This window comes from Equus przewalskii, chromosome 2, assembly GCF_037783145.1.
Source record: "Equus przewalskii isolate Varuska chromosome 2, EquPr2, whole genome shotgun sequence".
Classification (NCBI taxonomy): domain Eukaryota; kingdom Metazoa; phylum Chordata; class Mammalia; order Perissodactyla; family Equidae; genus Equus; species Equus przewalskii.
In genome coordinates, this window is record NC_091832.1 from 38,813,019 (window position 1) to 38,835,146 (window position 22,128).

The following is a 22,128-nucleotide window of genomic DNA, read 5'->3' on the forward strand; positions in this document are numbered from 1 at the left end:
CAGGTCCATTAAGCTGTCCAATGGAAGAAACTGTCCTCAAATATGGTATTAATCTCAATAGCGCACAAACATATTACTACACCCCTGCCTCCTGACAAGCCAGTCTCCACGGCACAATAAGGATGATGTTCCAAAAAATGGATATCAGATTATGTCACTGTCCAGAGGTTCCCACTGCACTTAGAATAAAACAGAAACTTCTTCCCACGGCCCTTCAGGCCCCATTAATCCAGCCCTTGCCTCTCACACCTGGATGCTTGCCAAGCTCCAGCCCCGAGTCTGCTCTCTGTTCCTTGAAACTGCAAGCTCATTCCCACCTCAGGGCCTTTGCACTCTCTGTTCACTCTGCCTAGAATGTTCTCTGCCCAGGTCTTCACATACCGGGCTCTCGGTTCCTGCCTGCATGTCTGTTGTGCTACTAACCAGCCCCTCAGAACCACCTGCTCTGCCCACCGAGTGCAGGGAGCCTCCCTCACCTGCACCACCATTCTTCATCACGTCACCTTGCTGCACTGTCTTCACAGCACTTCTCACCACCTGAAATGATCTTGTTTGTCTTCCTGCTTTGTAACTGTCTCCCTCTATGCATATGTGTCATAGAGCAGAGCCCTTGCCTACCTAGTTCACTGCAGAATCCACAACACACGGGGATGCTGTCTACGCAGGATGAACGAGGGAATCAACGAGCATTCAGAACAGTTAAGATGATGGAACTATGGATGGCTTATCACAATTCTCAGGGTCGGATCTGCAGCATCAAGTGATCAAAAGCTTCTTTTGTTATCTTACTATATAAAACTTTAAAACAAGTTTGGAAGGCTAAATTGCTAAATTGCTTTGCTACAAGTTACTGGTAATATCACAGATTACTGATTGGGATGCAGAGATGCTGCAATCATAAACTACTATATTGATAGAAAGTTTCAAATATTAGTAACAATTTCAGTTATACAAAGATTCTTTGTAAAAAATTAAGTGTGACTCAATAAATTAGTAATCAAGGCCTTTGTATTAAATCATTAGGGATAACAGTGTTATACGCCAATTATATCTCAATAAAGCTGGGGGAAAATCATTGAGGATGTATCCAAATAGTACGGCTCTCCTCTCCTTCCGGCATCTGACAGGACTGCGCTGCTTCCCCGCCCCGAGTTTTAAGATAGATGTGGCCAAATGTGAGTGGAAGTGACATGCGTTGAGACAAAGCCTCTATCATCCTTGGTTCTTGAGCAACCACAACAGTAGACCCACGCTGGATGTGTAGTGAGAACAAGAAAGAAACAGGTGCTGTGTTAAGCCTCGAGATTCTGGGGCTGCCTGTTGTTAGCACAGCATAACAAAGCTTATCCTGACTGACAGGGCAGTATAGCATGGTGACCAAGAAGCTGTGCTCTGGAATCTGACAGGCTTGAGTGTGAATCAGAGTTCTACCACTTACTATCTGAGTGATCATGGGCAAGCCATGCCACCTCTCTGGACCTTAATGTCTTCACCCATAAAATGGCTATAATACTTACACGTCATAGAGTGGCTGCAAAAAGTGAATTAATGAGAAAATGTATACACAATACTTAACGGAGGGCCTGGCAAGCTGGCTGAGCAAGCAATACAGAGGTGGTATTAAACTCCAGCATATCTACTTGAAGCTACTATGAGCATATTCACATCATGGAACTTTGCTCACCTTGGATGTTCTATAAAATACAGCATTCTAAACTCTTTATGGAATGAGAGAGCCACTTATAAAGGTCTGGATTCTCCTATATAAATCTAGAAAAAACATAAGGAAAATAGCGGAACATCTCAAAAGTTAAATATTCGGATGGATGTGGAATGTTAGTGAAGCAAGAAAAAGATATCTATGATTAGAAAATGGAGAGAAAAGACAATGGAGAGCAAGGGGAGAGAGTAGAGTGCCTGCTCCTCTTCCTTCCCTACCAGGCCTGAGCTCAGCTGGAAGGAACAAAGGCTCACATGCAAAGAAAGCTGGGTTCCAAATTGGGGAGATAAGAGATATTAAGAAAGGGGTAAGTGCTGAGTGGAGAACAGAGCAGAAGAGAAAGGCAGACAAAGAACATATGGGTCTGGGGGCTCTGTGGAGCCCAGGGCTGGGGTTGGAGGGAGAGCCTGGCGAGCCACCACACCAGGAACGACTTGGAACATGCTGATAAGACTGAGCAGTTCAGAATGCTGCATCAACAGCCAGTACCTAAAATCTGGGAGGCTCTGGCCTCTGTTGCTTCTTCTAAAGGACTCACTCGCAAACAATATGGCATGCTCGCTCCCAGGACCCTTCAGTCCGTAAAACTCAACTGTCAGGCACACATGAACGAGCGATTCTGTGTTACTGTCTTAGAGACCATGCTCACCATAAGAGACAGATCTGACAGCTAAAACTCATCAAAGCAATGCTGACCGGTCCCCAGAGGGAATAATGCAACCCTAAACTCACCATCAAGATTTTAATTAAAAATCAATTTGGCTCAAGTTAAATCTTTCTAATACCTGAAATTTTGTGTAGTTATTTTGAAGTTTTTCAACATTTACTGCTCATTTTCACTGGCTGAAATGAGAAGAATAAATACAAGAGGGAAAAACATACAACGTCCTGAAACAATTCTTAATTTTTAAAAGTTACTGGAATAATTGTTGAAAAACACTCACGCCATGACATAATAGTCAGGTCTAAATATCATACTACTAATATTCTTCAAATAATGAAAATATAACTAAAGACACTGAAAATTTTACTCATAGAAAGTGGACAATTTTTATAATCCACTAAAAGTTTCATTACTACCAGACCATTTAAATTACACTCAAATCAGAAATGTGCTAACCATTAGAAACATAAGAGGACGCTTTTCCATTGATATTTGGCATTTGGCATCAAAGGCAGTCCTCTGCAGATCTGATATTAAAACCTGTCAAAAGCAAAATGAAATTGTAAAAGAGCCAGAAAAAGACATGGTTACTGCTACAGCTCATGAATGGCATGTGGACTTTCTTTAAACGCAAGTTCGTTTGATAAAATGGAATATTCAAGTGAAAGTCTGAGGTGTCAAACTGGTCTAAATACATTAGATATAAAATATTACTAGCCTAATACAGTATAACAATTAAAGCATCATTAAGCCTAAGGTTAAAGTTGTAGCCACTTGAAATAAATGCTGACCAGTGATGCAAGAAAAGCAATGTCAGTATTTAGATTCCACTTTGGAAGCATTCACAGTCATTCTAATCCAGAACCAAGACTCCTCTAACAAGGTCCTAGGCAGGAGAACAGCAAGCTCCTTTGCGTGACCAGGTTGGCATTAAGAATCAATCTTAAAATAGGAAAATAAATGAAATCTGTAACATATATATGCACATAACTTTGATGGACAATGACTGTGAAAATCCACTCTGCTCTCTTTTCCCTCCCCCATCTCACCATTTCAAAAATAATTTGCCTTCAAAAGCATGTCAGTAAATCTACAAGTCTTAAAATAATAGAAACCATGTGCCCCATGTGTTCGCCAGATTCACTTTTTATGATGTATGGGTCCTCTGCATTAAAGTAAAAGTACTCTGATAAAAAAAAGTAATGAAAAGAAATCGAAAGAATCCATTCCAAAGATTTCACATCTCTCAATGCAACATGGGCCTGAATTTATTAAACTTGGCCACGTAATAAAATTGGACTTGTGATCTCTAGTTAGAGCTACTTGTAAATGATAAAAAGGTGTCTGAAGTTTCAGTTGATGAAGGATATAAAATGTTTTCAAGTCTGATGGTTCTAACCCAAGCACTAAAAATTACAGACTCCACATTTTTAAGTTTTGTCCTTCATATTTTAAAAAAATATGTTTATGAAGATTTCAAAAGAAAATGCTTCTGACACCCCAAAATTTCTATAACTGCAAGTGAAATGATATTAAGACGAGCAAATAAGAATCCTGCTTTAGAATATATTAAATTCACATAACTGGCTTTACTCATCGGAACACCTTTGAGGCTACAGAAATATCCATAGCAGAACTGCTAAATCTCCAGGTAATCCCACACCTCCTGTAAGGAGACACACATCTTACATTTCAATATCTGCCCTCCTGTTTTTATTCTATGAATGTTTTTCAAGGACAGAATGCTTAAATTTTCCCATTTGATCAGTTTTGGTCTCTAAAAACAACTTTCGATCTTCCCTTTTCAAACAATGGGTAATTACAAAGTATTAAAAATGAAAGCTTAATAAGCTTCAAAACAAAAAACAAAAAAAAACACTACAGTGTGGCAGAGGAGAGGTTAAAAAAAAAGAAAGTCTGAACTAATGTTTCTAAGAATGAGCCCTCTACTCAGGGTTCCACAGAAATGGCAACCCATGCCAAAACAACACACGCTCCACTCCACGAACAAACGCACACTGTGAAAGCAATGAACTAATTAATGGTATTGAGAAACAGAAAGGAAAATCCGGGAGGAATGAACATGTGTGTTACTGTCTTTTAAAAATCAAGAACTGGCCCAACATCTAGGTAATGTATTTGTATAAATTCTTATTTTGAAACTCACCTGATTCATTTTCAATTCCTGTTGTGTTCTGAAAAGATACACACAACAAAGAAACTTCTTTGATTACATGAGCCCTAAAAAGAAAAACAGACAATTGTAATATGCACCTGCCTACAAATTTACAGTGATTTAAAACCACATACAGAACTGCAGAGTCTGCTCAAAGGGCTATTCAGAAAGCAACTCCATGTCAGATCAACTCAGGTCTATGCCGAGAGCTTACTTTGCAGATTTATTATGTACAATAAAATAGATTTCTTACTAATCTTTACTAGGGCTTCATTGTACTCTACAATTGAAAGCAGATTCATTAGAATAACATCAAATTTTTCCTTTGGAATTACATCATTCCTAAGAAGAAATAAATTAGCTTTGTTAATAGTCAGAAACACAAAGCTTTGCTGAGAAACTGATTATGCAATGTAAATATCCTTTTATTTCTATCAACACGGTGTTGAATACAAACACAATTAAACCCCTTTACATTACTTTGTTTCTCAAGTTCCCAAAATAGAAAGGTAGATTTACTAACATTTCCAGGGGGAGTTCTCTTCAAGGAACAGGACAAAATCTTGTAGTAAAATGCAAACGTTTTAATAAAAGCTGTTTGGAAAGAACTACAATAATTCCTTTAAAATTTTTGTTCAATATTATTCATAGTATAGTAAAACAAGAAGACGACAAAATCATTTCTTGTAAATACATATGACATACTTGTTTCTAAATAATCTATGAAGAAATTCTATAATTTCTGCAACGTACATCCTAGGAGTCCTTTGAAGTCATTCATAAGTGAAAATGGTGCCACTTTAAGTAGCACTTCCATTGTAATATTCTAAATGTTTTCAGCATGTATATATACACACACCATTAAGCATAATGTTATTTCTTCAGAGACTTGCTTATAATAATTAATCTCTCCTTCCTAGACCCCCAAGACTCTGACCGCATTGTAATTTTATGTTCTAATTGTTAATAAACCAAGGAATGTGTAACGTAATGACATCCTTCGTACTAGATATATTGCCTGCCCACTAGCACAAAGACAGTGCTGTGACATTTTACCCCCATTCATTAGTAAGGATCGTTTTGGGGTTTTTCTCCTTGAGCTAATTAACCACACTCACCTGATCACCTTTAACAATCAAAAGCACTATATTTAAGTTAAGACCTAGTCATCTGAACTATTGTTTACTCATAATTGGCACAAGGAAGGTATTCCATAACTTGCATCTTGTTAGAGAGCTCAGTGCTGGCCAAATGATTATAAACTCTCAGTAAAGTAAATACTCAGTGAACACAATTCCAGATAACTGGAGGTTAACCCATGAAGTTCACTCCTTTAAATTTCAGATTTGAGCATGCCTCTCATATATATTTAACATGTCCTTCCTTAGTATACATCCTATATTGAACATAATCGACCCTTTTCTACGGAAATTGTTATGCAGTTACAAACGTGTTATTTGAGTGTCAGACAGTGATGAAGTTCGTGGCCCCTGAAGGCTGCCTGCCTGACACCCTCTACTGTAAATGCCTACTGACTGCCACACAGTGCCACTAGGAGGACCCTGTGAGACACCTTCGGCCCCCAGGAGCAAATGAAACGGCAGAGGTTTCACTTGCTCTCTTACTAAGCTTTTCTAAATGGATTTACACAGGGAGTTCTCTTTGAAGAACAGACCAAAAAAACCTGCAGTAAAATGCAAATGTTTTAGGCAACATCTTAGCAAAGAGCTACAATGCTTTATCACTTCCTTTGGTTTGTCTTTTCCTTCTCCCAAGAACCGCTAGTATCACCATCTTAACTATCATCTCCGAAGCTTCTTCTAAGCCCAGCAGGCACAAACCAGCTCAGTTCATTTTCACAAAGTACTAGTTGACATCCTCAACTAACCAGACACAGATTCAAGGAAGTTGATAGGTCAGCCAGTCTCATGATTTTGGTTTCTCCTATTGCTTCTTAACCATTTTTCACCAACTTTTTACTCCTGCCTCCACTCGAGCACCTACTATGTATGCGGCACTGTTTCGAAGCAGTGAGCAGAGCACCCCTGCCCTCTAGGGGAGGAGACCCACCATAAACAAGTAAGTAAAATGTGCAGCACGTGAGATAACAAAAGTGCTTTAGAGGAAAATACGCAGCAGAGGACAGGGAGATGGGGATTACGTCTCTGTCTCTGTCTCTATGCCTGTGACCCCAACAGCGTGGTGAGAGAAGGCCCCACTGAGAGGGGGCCATCTGTATAAAAGCCAGGGAGGAGCTGTGAGATAGGAAGGCACGGGGAGGGGCAGCGTAAGGAATTAGGAACATGCCGTGAGAAGCTCCCAGATGGCAGCATGCCTGGGTACTGGAAGGGAGGCACGGATACCAGTGCTACGGGTGCACAGTGAGTGAGAAAGTGGAGGAGGTGACGTCAGAAAGGTGTGGGGGGACGGTGGAGCGGGGGGAGACAGATTACGTATAGGCTTCCCAAGGTAAGCACTGTTCACCAGAATGGTTACAGCTTTTCCACCCAGAGATGGAAAGCCACTGGGAGGCTCAAAGTGCCAGAAGTGACCTAATGTGACTTAGATTTTGAAGGAGACTGTAGGGAGTAGAGTGGGGGCACGCAGCCCTCTTAGAGCTAATGCCCCAATCAGTCTAGGAAAGAGATGATGATGGCTTGGCCCAGGGAGTAGAAGAGATGTGAGAAGTACATGGATCCTGGATATATTTTATAAATAGAGCCCTCAAGATTTGCTGCCAGATTAGACGTTAGGTGTGAAGGAAAGGAAGTAGGGGATGACACCAGGGTTTTTATCCTAAGGACATGGGAGGATGGAGCTGCCATTTTCTGAGATGCTGCCTCCTTCTTTCCATCTGCTTCTCGTTTGGTTTCCCTTTTTATTTAAAGCTTTTCTCCTTTCCTTTTCCTCCCCTCTCGTCACTGCTAGCTCACAGGCACAATTCACACAACTGAGATAAGCTGACATCTGATACCAAATAACGAACATATTCAAGTACTTAAAACGTTGTATTCTTTCATTTATTTCAATGAATCTCAACTTTTTCTTAATAAAAAAGTTACACTATAATTGAGACTGCTACATGATTAATAATCCTCTCTGACTTTCTAGGCTGTCTGTTCCCTCATTGTCCAAATAAGAATGCACTCATCATTTTTTCCAGAGAAAAGAAGGATCTTAACACCTTTATGAAGAGTTCACTGCCCACCCGTATGTGTGTGCTCTCCTCCCCGTCACGTCTAACCCTAACTGCTAAAAACCAGACCTTCATTTTTTCCCTCTCCCTCTTGACTCACAACATTGTCAAATTATATTTTTCAAATATTTTACAATATCAAAAGTATTGCAAATCCCATATCGACTCCTCAAATGATTTTTTTTTAAGTTAGATTAGTAAACTATACTAAAAACAAGGAGTGTTACAAAAAAAGAAGTGAGACTTTCGGGCAGCGTCTCTTAACAGAGAACCACTGCGTCTGGGGCTGGGCAACTCCTCCCTGCGCGGACTGTCCCTTCTGGCAAGGCCATTTAGCACTGCGCTGCACAATCAATGCCAGCAGTGCCTCGGATCACTCTGACAACCAAAAATACCCTGCCCCCATCCCAAACACCCTCCCGGTTGAGACCCTCTGCACTGCAGTAATCACGTGACTAGCTGCAACATGCTGATATATTTCAAAGCAACTTCTGACTCAGAGTTGTTATTGGAGTGACATCCTTAAGACCCCTCTAGGACTGAAACCCCTGTGGAAGTGTCGTGGCAATCCTACGTAACTTTCATATTGTGTTGACCTCAGCACTGTTTTTATACCCACTTAACACAGATACCTCAACGTCAAAGTTTTATCAAATGTGAGGAGTTCAACTATCAATCCTATAGCGTAGAGGCAGAGGGGACTCTTTCCACATATATCACTGAAACTTAACTATTCTATCAAATTTCTTTGAAATGCTAAGCAATTAAGTGTCTCTGGTTCTCCAATGGTAAATACTGAAAATCTTAAAATCCCCAGGACTACTCCGACCCTCACTTACGCCTTAGTTTCCCTGTTGAACTTCTATGCCTGACCAAACTTTCTTGAATATTTCTACATATCCATCCCATTCCACCTTGCTGACATTTCTCAGATAAAGTACATTAGGCAGACATACAAATTTAGAGCACCTGAATCTTTACCACCAACTATGCTCTACTAATAGCATACACTCCTAGAAAAATAAGAGCTTGATCTTGATTTCATATATCTGATTTTAATAACATACACGTACCTAACTTTTCAAGATGTTGCTTCCAAATTCTAGGACAAATCACCCTTACAAATATTTAACTTAATAATATCATACAGATAATTTGATTATACATGAGCAGTATCAATACAGCAACAATAAAATAATTCAGGTCTTTATTCAAATACTCATCCCTTAAAGTGTCAAGACAACCTCAACAACTGTTAAGCTGCTGTCATCTGATATGGAGGGCCGGAGACCAGGAAATCTAGAGATCCATGAGACACCCGAGTCCCCGGGTCAGACTAGCCCTGCAGCCTCAGCCATCTCTCCGTCACCCATCCTCTGAGACAGGGCAGATCAAACTAAAGACAGACACAAACGAACATTAATGCCACTCATATAACACATTATACTGCCATATCTGACCTTTGTAGATTTGTAAAATCTCAAAACTATACGAAAGGTAAAGTAAAAGCAACAGCAAACTCTTTAAGATTAGCTGAAATCTGGGAGGGAGGGGAGAAAATCAGGAAAATAATTATTTGATTTGATTTGCACATTCACCTTGAAGTCACTGAGACTATTTTACAATTATTCTTTTGGATCACTTTAGATCTTTTGGGGCTACTTGGAAAATAATGAGTTAAATATGCAACATTCATTTAGAGGTCACTAATATTAATTATCTTATAATTACTTTAAGTTGCAAAAAAATTCCACATTGTAACATCAAGACTCAGAAGAGACTTTTAACTTTTTTTTTTTTTGAGGAAGATCAGCCCTGAGCTAACTACTGCCATTCCTCCTCTTTTTGCTGAGGAAGACTGGCCCTGAGCTAACAACTGTGCCCATCTTCCTCTACTTTATATGTGGGACGCCTACCACAGCATGGCTTGCCAAGCAGTGCCATGTCCGCAGCCGGGATCCGAACCGGCGAACCCTGGGCCGCCGAGAAGCAGAACGTGCAAACTTCACCACTGCGCCCCTGGGCCAGCTGAGACTTTAACTTTTAAGACTCAAGAAGCAACATATAGCTCAGGGACAAATAGTAAAACAGAAATAAGTAAGAGAACTAGTATGGCTGTATCAAAATTTAAAAGGTTATAAATGCACTGAAAACATGGACTAGATGCAAAAAAAGTTTTAAAAATACCATTTTGTGAAAGGAGTCTTAGAAAGTTTACGGCCTACATAGGATTCGAAAAATGTTCTAAAATTAATCACTATGTAAAGTAGATCTTTCATGGTAAATAAATATCATTGTAGCAAACAGAGAGATTAAGCTTTCAGTAGAGTAGATTTACAGTGTTTAACACTCAACTTACTCTGACCAAAAGATTCTTGCAATCCAGAAACTTCTGGAAAAATAATTTAAAAATCTACTATGCAAACTTCTCAAAAGCAGTTTTTATTAATTTACAAACACAGCAAATGCACGCATCACAAACAATTACCACTCATAATTCCTACCAGCAGAATGAAATCACCAAATTACAACCTATAAATTCTAGGTATCAACATGAAAACATTTAGCTCCTACTTGGATTAAGCAAAAAAGCACATATGTCATAAATACTGAATCTGCAAGGAATTTGCTAAACGAAAAATCATTTCCTTTTCTAAAATAATAAATACAATTTCACAAGAACAATCATCTAGAACATCCAGTTTCACACTAAAAATATACCCCCAACCTTCCTTTGAAATGGCAGACTATATTATGAAATCAAATAAGCTAAAGGGAAAAATCAAACACGATATGCTCATCATTTTAAGAATCAGGAGACTGTGTGTATGTGTAAAGATAGAGACTGAAAAAATAGCAAAGATTTGGTAAACTGCTGAATCAGAGGGTATGAACTCTTACTGCTTGCAACTGGTTGCTCACGTCTCTTGCCCTCTAGAATGATTCTATCTAAGGCAAAAAGGCAATGGTATATCAGAGCATACCACACAGAGGAATTTCCCTACCTAAAAAATATACCAAGAGACAGAGAACAGAATGCTCACAAATAAACCAATAATTTTTCCCATTTCAATAAACTAGTTTCCTCAGTGAGGCCCAGAACACCACAGACAAATACCCCAGGGCCCGATTCCCCAAATTCATAGCGCAGTGTCCTGCCACAAACCTAAACAAGAAAGCAGGGGTTAGCGAATTTACTCCAGGTGGGAGAATATGGTATGACAATAGTTTCCACATTCCAGAGGCTGAAAACAGAGGGTCCCCTGTTCTGGATGGCTTTAGAGCTGCAGAGCTCCAATGGGAAAATGAGGCTGATTAGAGCTTTTGTCTGAAATACGTGAGGTAAACACACAGTAGAACATATATAAGAGACCTGCGGATATGTGAGGAAAGTACTATAAATGCAAATTTAGACTATGGCACTCTAGGGGTTTTTTCCTCCCCTAGAATCTCTCCTTTACTTGAAGGGGAAAAAAAGATCAAAGAGAAATTCTTCAAAAAGTACTGCTCCACACATCCACTAATAAAGAGCAACTGCTGATTATTTATCACTTAACCTGGTTGACAGACAGCTATTAATATATGTTCTCCCTTATTCTTTTGATTAAATTAATACATCTATGTCATTATATTGTACTGAACACGTAATTTATCACATTATAAATTTCAGGTTTTGTTTAGGGTTCCTACAATAATTCCCTCTAACCCCACAACTAAAAACACTTAGTTTCTCTAAAGAAATTAAAACATACTACTCTCACTGTAACAGCAGGATGTTCCTCCCCATGCCAGTAAAAACAAAAGAATCACTGTCAACTTTCCTGCATGAAGGAACTCCATCCACTCAAAATACCCATAAATTAAAAAGTCAATTTCCTTTCCTTATTTTCAAGACTACTTGTCAAAAAATAAAGATAGAAAAATTCACATGAAAAGGTGGGTGGGCAAGAATACAAATGCTTTCCAGCCAGTCCCTGCTGTCTGACGAGAACTGTGCCACAGATTAAAGATTCTATTACAACTCCCATCTCTCCCAGAAAAAGCCCAACCTGAGCAACTGCTGACTGCATATCCTGCGAAAGAACCCTAGAAGCAAAGACGTTCCTACGGAACGACACTTTTCTAACATTTTCCCTATGTTACATGCATAAAAACTTTCAATTATCATAGGAAAGAATTGACTTAGTTTTTTTTCTAACATTCAAATGCCAAGCTTGCAACTCAAACACAAAACGTCTAAAGCAAGATGCCCCATGATAGCTCATTTCACAATTCCCAAATTAAAACGAATTCTCCGTTGACCCTTTGAGTTATTGTTTTTGCACTGGAGTTGCCGATGTGGATGTTACTCTGGGGGCTAAACATTTAAAATTGAGGGATTTTCAGGAACCCTGCAAAATACTTCTGAATTTCCTGAAAAGGGGAAGGAAGCTTCAGCGGCGTGATGGGCTGGTCCTGGCACTCAAGTATTCATTTCCTCGAGTGAAGACCCTCTAAGCATAATATAGTCATCTCGCAAGGGGCTGCTCAGACCGTTCTTGGTTTTTCCCACACAATAAAACACATAGGAAAACTCACCTTCCAAAAACTACACATAATTGACAAAGCGGCTTCCTGAATTCATAAGTGAACCCACCTAAAGCAAGACTGGAAGTTCCAGTAGATACAGTGACAACCTAAACTATATTTTGCCAAGATGCCAGGCACACTTATCTCACCACAAGATTCTATAGGTCTTCCCCCAAGAGTTTGTCAAGGCATTTAGTATTTTGGTAGGAAGTGACTCATCTACTTAAATAAAATCTGTGGTTTAGGGTCTATCCTCTAACTATAATAGTTAACGCCTACTGTTTGCAGAGCAATGTCTGTTTACTGCTCTACAGTTTAAGAAGCTCTGGTACACATGTGAACTTTTTTTTTAAGGACAGTATGTTTCCTCAAAATAACATATTTGTAGTTGTTGTTTCAAGGTAAAGATAAATGCCTCCCCATTTATGATAAAAAGGATGAGAGACTACCTCTTGGTGCTACCAGCTGTGGGAAAGCAAACAGTGGACTCACGCGAGGGTCTGGGCAGAGCAGTGATAGACTAGATGGGACAGCTATAGGGCAGTCTGAGCGCCAGGTTAAACGGCTTCTTGACCCTGTGGGGAGGGCTCCCCAGATGTGGTGTGAGGAGTTGTTATCCTTCCCATCCTCCCTCTCGACCTACTCCAAAAGCCCTGAAGGTCAGAAGAGCCACTTGGAGGCAGAGCCAGGAACAAGTGCAGGCAGGAGGTCAGGGGAAGAGCCCAGTTTCATGACTGTCCATCAGGAAGGCAGCTTCGGCCACCTGGGATGAGCAACGTCAGCCACAAGGAGTTTCTGACTGAGGAGTGCCACGAACAAAACAAAGTCTGACAGTTTAAGATTATGTTGACAGGAAAGAGTAAGCACGTAGGTGGGGAGAGTACAGTCAGAAAGACTGAGGCCAGATAAGCCGGTTAAGAATCTGAGATGATAAACGAAAAGGGTTTGAACCACAGATGACAGCTGAAAAGAAACAAAAAATATGACCGACGCTACAGAAAAAAATGGACAGAATGTGTTTTCTAACTGAACAGGAGGCAAAAAGAGATGATGAAGATGAGTTCAAAGTCTGGAATGTGACTGATTGGAGGAATGAATATATTTTAACGATCTAGCAAGCCAGGAGCAGGGATGGTATTTAAGGGGAAGGTAGGTGGACTCCATTTGAGAGACTCTGAAGGGAGGCCAGACAGCCACATGGAAAGCTGCATCTATCAAATGGAAAGCGAGGTCCTGGCACAGAACGGCCTTCCAGGCTGGGGATTTAGAAGGCTTCAGCCGCAAGGGGGTGCCTGGGGCCAGAAAAATCACCAAGGGAAAAAATATCCAGAGAGAACAGTAGAAGACAAGGATTTGGCTTTGTGAAAGGGATGGAAGAGATTAGAAACACACTCACCCCCCACTCCACCATGTTCAGTAAGGGGAGGTGGGGGGAGGCCAAAACTCTAAGGACTCAGACATAACTTGGAAGGTTTCTCTCAACAACAACTGTGCCACATTATCCCTCAAGACCCACTGTATCAAGAAAAACTCCTAAGAAAAATGCTATTAATATTTTTGAAAAACCTAAAGTATCTCAAATTGCTTGCATATTCTTCACCTATTCATCTCAAAACATCCCAGTGAAAGAAAGAAGTAACCATTGTTCCCACTTTACAAATGGGAAGAGCTGAGAGAGTAACTGACCTCCCCCTCCACAGCCAGAAATAACAGGGCCGCCTGATCTGGGATACAGTGTGTCCTGGACACCCAGGCAGGGCTCAATTCAGTTACCAGGGCCTTGACTGACACAACACTTACCTCCTGAAAGAGGCGACCTGCCCTGCTCAGTGACCTCTAACAAGTAACAGAGCTCCACAATTAACACCTAAATTTATCGCAAGAGCCCTTCTTTTTAAAACTCCCACTTTCAGATGTACTTAAAAACTAGGTCTTTCAGAATTTTGGCCAAGTCCCTAAAATAAGCCTCACAGAGTGAGAAACATTTAGAATGTCATTTTTAATAGTGATACTCCAAATTATGCTTAATTTATATTGTCTTAATAAGGTCTTAGGTTGTGTGCAGGATTCATACTGAACTATATAAAGGTTCGGTGAATTTCACAATTCTTTTCAAATTTTGATGACATCATTTAAATTATTTGAAAATGCCACAGAATTTTCCCACCAGAGTTTAACGTAGTCTTAGTGGAAGTACTTAGAAAACACACGTAAAATCTGTAGGTTTTACCAATTTCCAGACGGGCTGCCCAACGTAATCAAACTAACAGTTGCACCTAGCTTTACATATTTCAGGCAAGCTGTGCCAAGAAGTCGTTTAGCTCTTTCAAAGCAAAGCCTATCATATGATTTATTGCAAGAGCTACAAAATACTCTTTTCACCAAAATGGCTGGCAAATATATAAGTACTCTGTGAAACCTCCTTTACTGCATGTTCCAAAGGACTAATAAATGAAAATACAGTATAGGCATGACAGGAACCCAGACTCTGAGAATAAATACTATACACTACTGAGAAAAAGATTATATGCATATTTCACTCCGAATCAACAAGATTTACTACATACAATAACTAACTCATGCTTCAGGGAGGTGGGGGTGAGGAATGAAAGGCATTCTTTTTAAGAAAGAAAATTCAAATGACACAGGCCTTCATTCCAGTGAAATAACACAGATATTCTATGATTCAGAAAACCAGCACATTACCAATTGTGGTCCAACAGCACATCTCCTTTTTATGTTTTATTTATCAGGAAGTCCTAACTAAAGATTACTTACGCCACAACAAAACTTCAATCTATCCCATCTATACTGTTAAGGATTACAAATGAGGATTTGACAACTTAAGACTTTTTTCACCCCAGGAAAGTTGCACCGATGAAGCAAGTTTGTCATGAAGAGCAATAAGCTATCTTTCAATTATAAAGCAATAAGTTAAAGTTATGTAAGCACTTCAGAAGTAAACCTTTATTTCCTCAAGATAAATTCACCACTTTCAGCGCATAACACTGAATCAGTTGTTTTAAAAAAAGGAGATTTTAGAAAAACTAGTTTGGCTTCTACAGTCTTCTAAGGGCTGCTTAAGGCTCGTTTTCTAGGAGAAAAGACAGCTGTTTCCATGCTAGTCAGTATAAGAAACCACAAGCTTAAATTATTCACCATGTACCAACTCTACGCAAATTTATTTAAATTTCATAATAATTTAATCTACATACTAGGCATGGCGTTCATATGTCACGAAAATTCCTTCGCAGTTTCCAGGTTACCTCACATTGCTTTATCTTTCGCCACAAAAGCAAAACTTCTGAAAGTGACCATCCAATAAAGTCATAAAACCAAATGCAGGAAGGAACCTGCACAGGCCTCTGAGTCCACCGCCGCCTTCGAGGTGGACTTCATGTAAACCATGCAGTCTATTCTTACAGGTTTTGACTAGAGATTCCAGAAACTGCTTCAGCGACTCAACCACCCAGTCAGATGAGCCTTCCTTCAACGCAGCAGTTGCGAACGGGGGCGATTTTGCCCCCCGAGGGACACCTGCCAACCTCTGCAGACTGGATCAGCTGTCCTGACTCGGGGGAGGTGCTCCTGGCGCCTGGCAGGGAGAGGCCTGTGAGGCTGCTACAGTGTCCTACACTGTACAGCACGGCCTCCACAACAAAGAACTACCCAGGCCCCAATGTCCACAGTGCTGAGGTGAAGAAACCTTGCCTTAATGGAAGCCAAGTATTGCTCTCACTATTGGAGTCCACAGCTTTCAGTTGCTCTAAGAAGATGATATTTACAGCTCTAATACTTCTAACTTCAAAAGGAGAGAGCCAGGGGGCCAGTTCGGTGGCGCAGCAGTTAAGTGTGCATGTTCCGCTTCAGTGGCCCGAGGTTTGGATCCCTGGTGTGGACATGGCACCGCTTGGCAAGCCACGCTGTGGTAGGCGTCCCACATATAAAGTAGAGGAAGATGGGCACGGATGTTAGCTCAGGGCCAGTCCTCAGCAAAAAGAGGAGGATTGGCAGATGTTAGCTCAGGGCCAATCTTCCTCAAGGAAAAAAAAAGGAGAGAGCCAGAATACTACCCCAGACCTCTAACCAAATGCTCCCAAGGGTGACAGCATAGCCGATGGGCAGCAGGCCAAGCGCAAGGCAGTGGACACACGTCAGCAATATCAGTAGTAACGACTGTCAGGTAATGTCCCCATCATCTGGAAACTCCCCGTATCTACACTTCGCCATGTAATTGACAATTTCCCCCACTGTCCACCTACTCCCTTTTCACTCCCCACTACACAGTTTTCTAGTGGCAGCCCACAGGTTTGTTTTTTTTTTTTCTGCATGAGTATTAAAAATAGCATGAAAAGCAAATCAGAGAAGATGAAAATAGTAAATAACCTAAGGTACTTTCCATCTCAGAAAGTCTATGATTTAACAGGACTTAAAAGGTTTGTAAATCAGATCTTGAACTTGAAAAGAGATCGGCAGCGTAAAGAAACAGTCCCATGAATAAACATCTAATGTAAAATAATCATCAAAAGAACATGTGTGCAGATATATGTATGTAACTGCACAGACCCGACTGAGGGAGAACAGAATAAAAGGGAGCTGAAAGTGAACGCTGCTTCTTATAACTGCATTGGCAGGAAAAATGCATATTTAGAGGCTAAAAAACAGAATTTACATTTTCACATATCTTAAAAGATTACAGAATTTTGAAATTCACAGTGGAAAAGCCTTTTGAACAAATCTTAATGAGGAGAAAATCTCAGCCTACAGAAACCTTACTGATCAATATGGAATTGATAAATAAATTATGGCCTATCCATATATCACGCAGCCATTAAAAATCATAATGAAGAATATTTACCAGCATAGGTATAGGCTCACAATATTGTAAGGGAAGACAGATTACAAACAATATATACAGTATGATACCAATTCTGCATAAAATGTAAATAACAGGACAGAATAAATACACATAAGTAAAGAAACACACACGCACATCAAGAGAGACCAGGAGGAAGTCTGCCAAAACGTTAACAGTGGTTATCTGCGGAGTGGGAAGGTTAGGGCTGATTTCTATTCCTTCTTTGTGCTTTTCTCTATTTTCAAACTGGTCTACAGTGAGATTCTTGTTATGTTTTGTACAGTACTTACAAAACTAATACATTATTACAAATTTAGACCGCATTGTTTCTGGAACTGTCCACAAAAAGGGGGGGAAAACCCAAATCTGAATATGCCAGCGTTTTCCCTTGAAGAAATCACCTTGAGAAACAACAAATGGCATCTTTATTGAGTATTATCATGGTGTGCCTGGCAGTTTATTCTAAGCACTTCAAATGGACTAAGTTATTTAAATCAAACCAAAAATACCCCTGGAAGGCCAGAAGCTGTGAACGAGTGTTGGTCCCCCTACAAATTTCAGTCTCAGTTTCCACACCTTGAAATGAGGAGGTTTATTAATAAAATGATCTTTAAAGCTCCTCTCAAGGCTACACTGAGGTTCTGCGCATAAGAGACCGTGGTCAAGTGTTCGTAAGGAAGCTTGGAGGGAAGGACGGGGCAGCTGCATGCCATCTCCAAAACAAAACCCTACGAAAAAAGAACACAGGATTATGTGTTTCGGTTCCTCCTCCTTAATATTTGTAAAGCAAAAGTCATAACATGTTAAAAAAAAAATTTTTAAGGCCCACATTTTTCCAATACTTGGACGCAACTGATGCCATCAACACGAAGTCTGGCGTCGGAGGGAAGAGAATCATTCAAAGGTTCCGTTTGTTGTCAAACCTTGTGGCTGCTTTTTGTTAACCTGGAGTTAACAAAAACTTTCAGAAATATGTCAGTGGCTTTCTGGGAAGACCATTTTAGTGTGTGTTTCAAGGGAGGTCAGGACCTAACTGGGATTCACCCAACGGCGTTGCACTTCTGAAATAAAACCAAAACCTCAACGCAACGAGTGGAAGGAAGCGGGGGCGAGCGTGGATCGCCTGTCTTGGGGAGAACTGCAGCCGCGTGGCTAAGGGAACTGGGGCTTCCCGGTGAAACGGGGGGCTGCTCCCGCACTCACGGCCCCACTGACGGCGGCCGGGCGCGGCTCCGGGGTCCACGCGTGGGTGGGCGGCTTGGGGAGGACACTGACCCGTTAGGTCTACTTCGGGTCCCACCTGCCACCATCAAAAACAGGTTGGCGAACATCGTTAGTAACGAAATTAACCACATAGAAGTGCACGTCTGTTAAAAACAAACACAAAAACGCCGGTGGGTCTAGGATGGGAATATTGAGGGAGACCGTTTCCAGGTTTCAACCACACAAACTAAGCATCACAAAGACGCAAGACACACAAGACACACAAGAATGCGAGGCTGGAAGGCACCTTCGGCTGGAACACAAAAGAGAAAAGCGAAGCGACTGGAAATTGGGGCGGCCCGGGCCCCGCGCGAGCCCCGGGACTCGCAGGCAGCCGCCCGCCCGCCCGCCCGCCCGCGTCCCCTCGCGGGGCGCGCGGCAGCCCAACGGCGACAAAGCCAGCCCGCGACTTCCCCGGGCGGGCCCCGAGGCCGGACCGGGCGCTGGGCGCCGGACGGAGGGACCCGGCCGCCCCCGAGCCGCCGGCGGTGCGCGCCTCGTCCGGGGCCCCGCCGGCCCGGGACGCCGGCCCTCGGAGGGGGCGCGTCCGCTCGCCCGCCCGCCCGGGTCCCCGGCGTGTCGCCGCCGCCGCCGCCCCCTCGCGGGCAGGAACGGGCGTCCCGGCGCCCAGCCCGCCGCCGTCCCGGAAGCCGCCCGCCCCGGCCGCCTCTTACCTGCGCCGCCGCGCCCCGCGCCTCAGCGCGCCCAGAGCCGCCGCCCGCGCCGCCGCCGCCGCTCCGCCCGCCCCGGCGCCCGCGGCCGCGCCGCCGCCATCTTGGCTCCGGTCGGAAGTGACGTCGGGCGGCGCCGGCTGCGGCCTCCCGGGCGCTCTCTGCCCGCGCCCGCGACCCCGGGCAGGAAGACCGCCGGCCGCGCGGGCCCCCCTACGCCTGGCCGCCGCAGGGCCCCGACCTCGCTTCTCGCGGGCCCCTACGACCCCGGACCGTGCGGGCCCTGACGCCTGGCCCCTCGGGCCCCGACCCCGCACCGTGCGGGCCCTGACGCCTGGCCCCTCGGACCCCGACCCGGAACCGCGCGGGCCCCGACGCCTGGCCGCCGCAGGGCCCCGACCTCGCTTCTCACGGGCCCCAACGACCCCGGACCGCGCGGGCACCGACGCCTGGCCGCCGGAATGCCTCGCGCTGTCGGGCCGGTCCTCGCAGGGACACGGCGGACCCCACGGGCGGCGCCTCTGAAAGCAAAGCCCAGCGGCCGGTGCCCCAGCTCCCCGCATCCAAACCGACCGCCGTAAGGGCTGGGATTCCGCGCTACTGAAAGTTCCTACGAGAATCCCCAGCCTTTATTGAAAGGAAGGACAGAGGGGTCACCACTAAGACCCTGTCGGATGAATAAACATAGACCCCATTCGTCGCTGCTCTCAGAAAGACTCGTCTTCCTTCACCCAAAGACATCAAACTGTAAGAGGGCCGATGCAGCCAGGTTTATTTGCTCCTTGGTTGCAAGCGATTGGTTTCTGCCCGCCAGCCGTGTGCCTAGCGCAGTGCTTTAGGGGCTGCGGCCAAGGCACAGAACACAACGTTGGCCTTGTCCTTATGGAACTTACTATTTGCAGACGAGGACGCAGTAGACCGCCTGGGTGATGACGACGAGTACGTGCTCTCGTGGAGATGACCTGGGTTGAACTGGACGCGTCTAATAGCCATTCAAGGAGAGATGGCTAGCAGGCAGTTGGAAAGGAGTCTGGAGCTGGGGGGAGAGATGCAGGCTGGAGGCGAGATAGAAAGGTGGGAGTTGCCGCATATGGATGGTATTTAAAGCCAAGACCACCTCAAGATAAAGCCCTGAGAATGGAATGAGGAAGGGTCTAAATGTAATGGGTGACTTTAGGCGTCTGGAAAGGACCCACCTTAAAGAATAGACACCAAGTTAGATGCAGGTGTGCTCTGGAAACTTTTTTTTCTGAGCAAGATTAGCCCTGAGCTAACTGCTGCCAGTCTTCCTCTTTTTGCTGAGGAAGACTGGCCTGAGCTAATATCCGAGCCCATCTTCCTCTATTTTCTGTGTGGGACGCCTACCACAGCATGGTGTGGAAAGCAGTGCCATGTCTGCACCCAGGATCTGAACCAGCAAACCCCGGGCCATCGAAGCAGAACATGCAGCCGGAACCGCTGCACCACCAGGCCAGCCCCTGGAAACTTTTGAAGGAGCACACAAGCCCATTTATATAACTAGGGTTTAAGAAAACATGATGTATCATCTTAGAATCTTATTGTAAGGGGATGATGCTGTTGCTAAAGACGTAGTGAGATATTGTGAACAAATGAAGATAACCTCATCAGAGTAAATTTTATCAAGGTATTAAAAAGTAACAAGGCCAGCACAGTGCCTAAGAAAAAAAGCAATCAAACCTCAAGAGTTTGGTTATTTCTTCCACTACTTAAAGGAAAGAGACCCTAGATCTGGGAGATCCTTGCATGCATGTCACTAAAATAGTGTACTCTGCTGGGAGTCAAGCTGACATCAGACTTTTCCATTCCTTACCCAGATGGATGCCTTCCAATGTGATCCATGCATCAAAATCATCTGGAATAGCTCCAAAAAGAGCCAGACTCCATCATTTCATCCACAATCAAAACGCTGACATACAAAACAAAGATTTAAAGGAAGAGCTATATGGCATCTGGTATTCAATAGGATGTGAAAGAAAATTTTAAAACATGAAGTTAGACGTGATGCAGTGAACCAGAACGTAGGCTAGATAGCATCATAGCAAGAGAGGGCTGACAGAGTAATCAGTGGTTGTCCTTCTTGTCATTAATCTAAAATGACAGGGTATGTTAGTTTCCTGTGACACTTGTAACAAATTACTGCAAAAGGGGGGGCTTAAGACACCAGAAATCTATTCTCTCACAGTTCTAGGAGCCAGAAGCCCAAAGTCAGTCTCCCTGGGCCAAAATCAAGACCTCCGCAGGGCCACGCTCCCTCTGGAGGCTGTAGGGGAGAATTGTTCCTTTTCTTTTTCGGTTTCTGGTGACTGCCAGCATTCCTAGGCTTGTGGCCACATCAGTCTTCAAGGCCAGCATCTTTAAATCTCTCTTTGCTTCAAGTTCGTATCACCTTCTTCTCGCTATGTGGTCAAGTTTCCCTCTGCCTTCCTCTTTTAGAGGTACATGAGATTGCATTTGGGACCCACCCAGATAATCCAGGATAACCTCCCCAACTCAAGATCCATCACTTAATCACATCTGCAAAGACTTGCCCTATGGGGATTAGGACATAGACATATCTTTGGGGATGGTTTTTTAGGCTGCCACACTGGGTATATTCTCAGCACTGCTGAAATCCCCCCTTAATCAGCGATTGTGTATTTTTCATCTGCGTATTTCTCCTGGACATGTTTCTATTTTTCAACCTGTGCCACTTCTCAGGATGAATATATATATATATACATATTATCAATTTAATCCAAAAAAGATATGAATTATTGAGGATACAATGTAATTTCATGAGTGTTTATTATCTGTCTGAGATGCTAACTAATAATCTTGCCTCTTTGAAAAGGTGACATATATTGCTAAAGGATGAGGGAAAGAGTTTGAGACATTTCGTCACGTCTCATGGGGTGGAAGTAGAAAATGTACTCTTTGTCTAGATCTAGAACATGAATGAAACTCTGCTCTGCATGGGTACATCTAGTGCAGGTCCTGGCTGGTTTTGTACC

At 43.0% G+C, this 22,128-nt stretch overlaps 1 protein-coding gene across 11 annotated transcripts in view; it reads right to left on the minus strand.

The window, feature by feature from the left end:
* PRDM2 (PR/SET domain 2) overlaps positions 1–19,239 on the minus strand; it is a 127,065-nt gene extending 107,826 nt beyond the window's left edge. For 3 of the 11 annotated variants that reach the window (XM_070602870.1, XM_070602839.1, XM_070602863.1), the window contains exons 1-2: positions 19,121–19,239; positions 4,552–4,625 (exon numbers count right to left, since the gene is read on the minus strand). In XM_070602870.1, coding sequence (XP_070458971.1) covers positions 4,552–4,560 — 9 coding nt within the window. In that variant the 5' untranslated portion in view covers positions 4,561–4,625; positions 19,121–19,239. Of the gene's footprint in view, positions 1–2,840; positions 2,925–4,551; positions 4,626–9,000; positions 9,135–19,120 lie in introns of those variants that run through there. The other 8 variants (XM_070602861.1, XM_070602836.1, XM_070602852.1 and 5 more) reach the window with 6 other exon arrangements.
* Between the last annotated feature and the right edge of the window lie 2,889 nt (positions 19,240–22,128).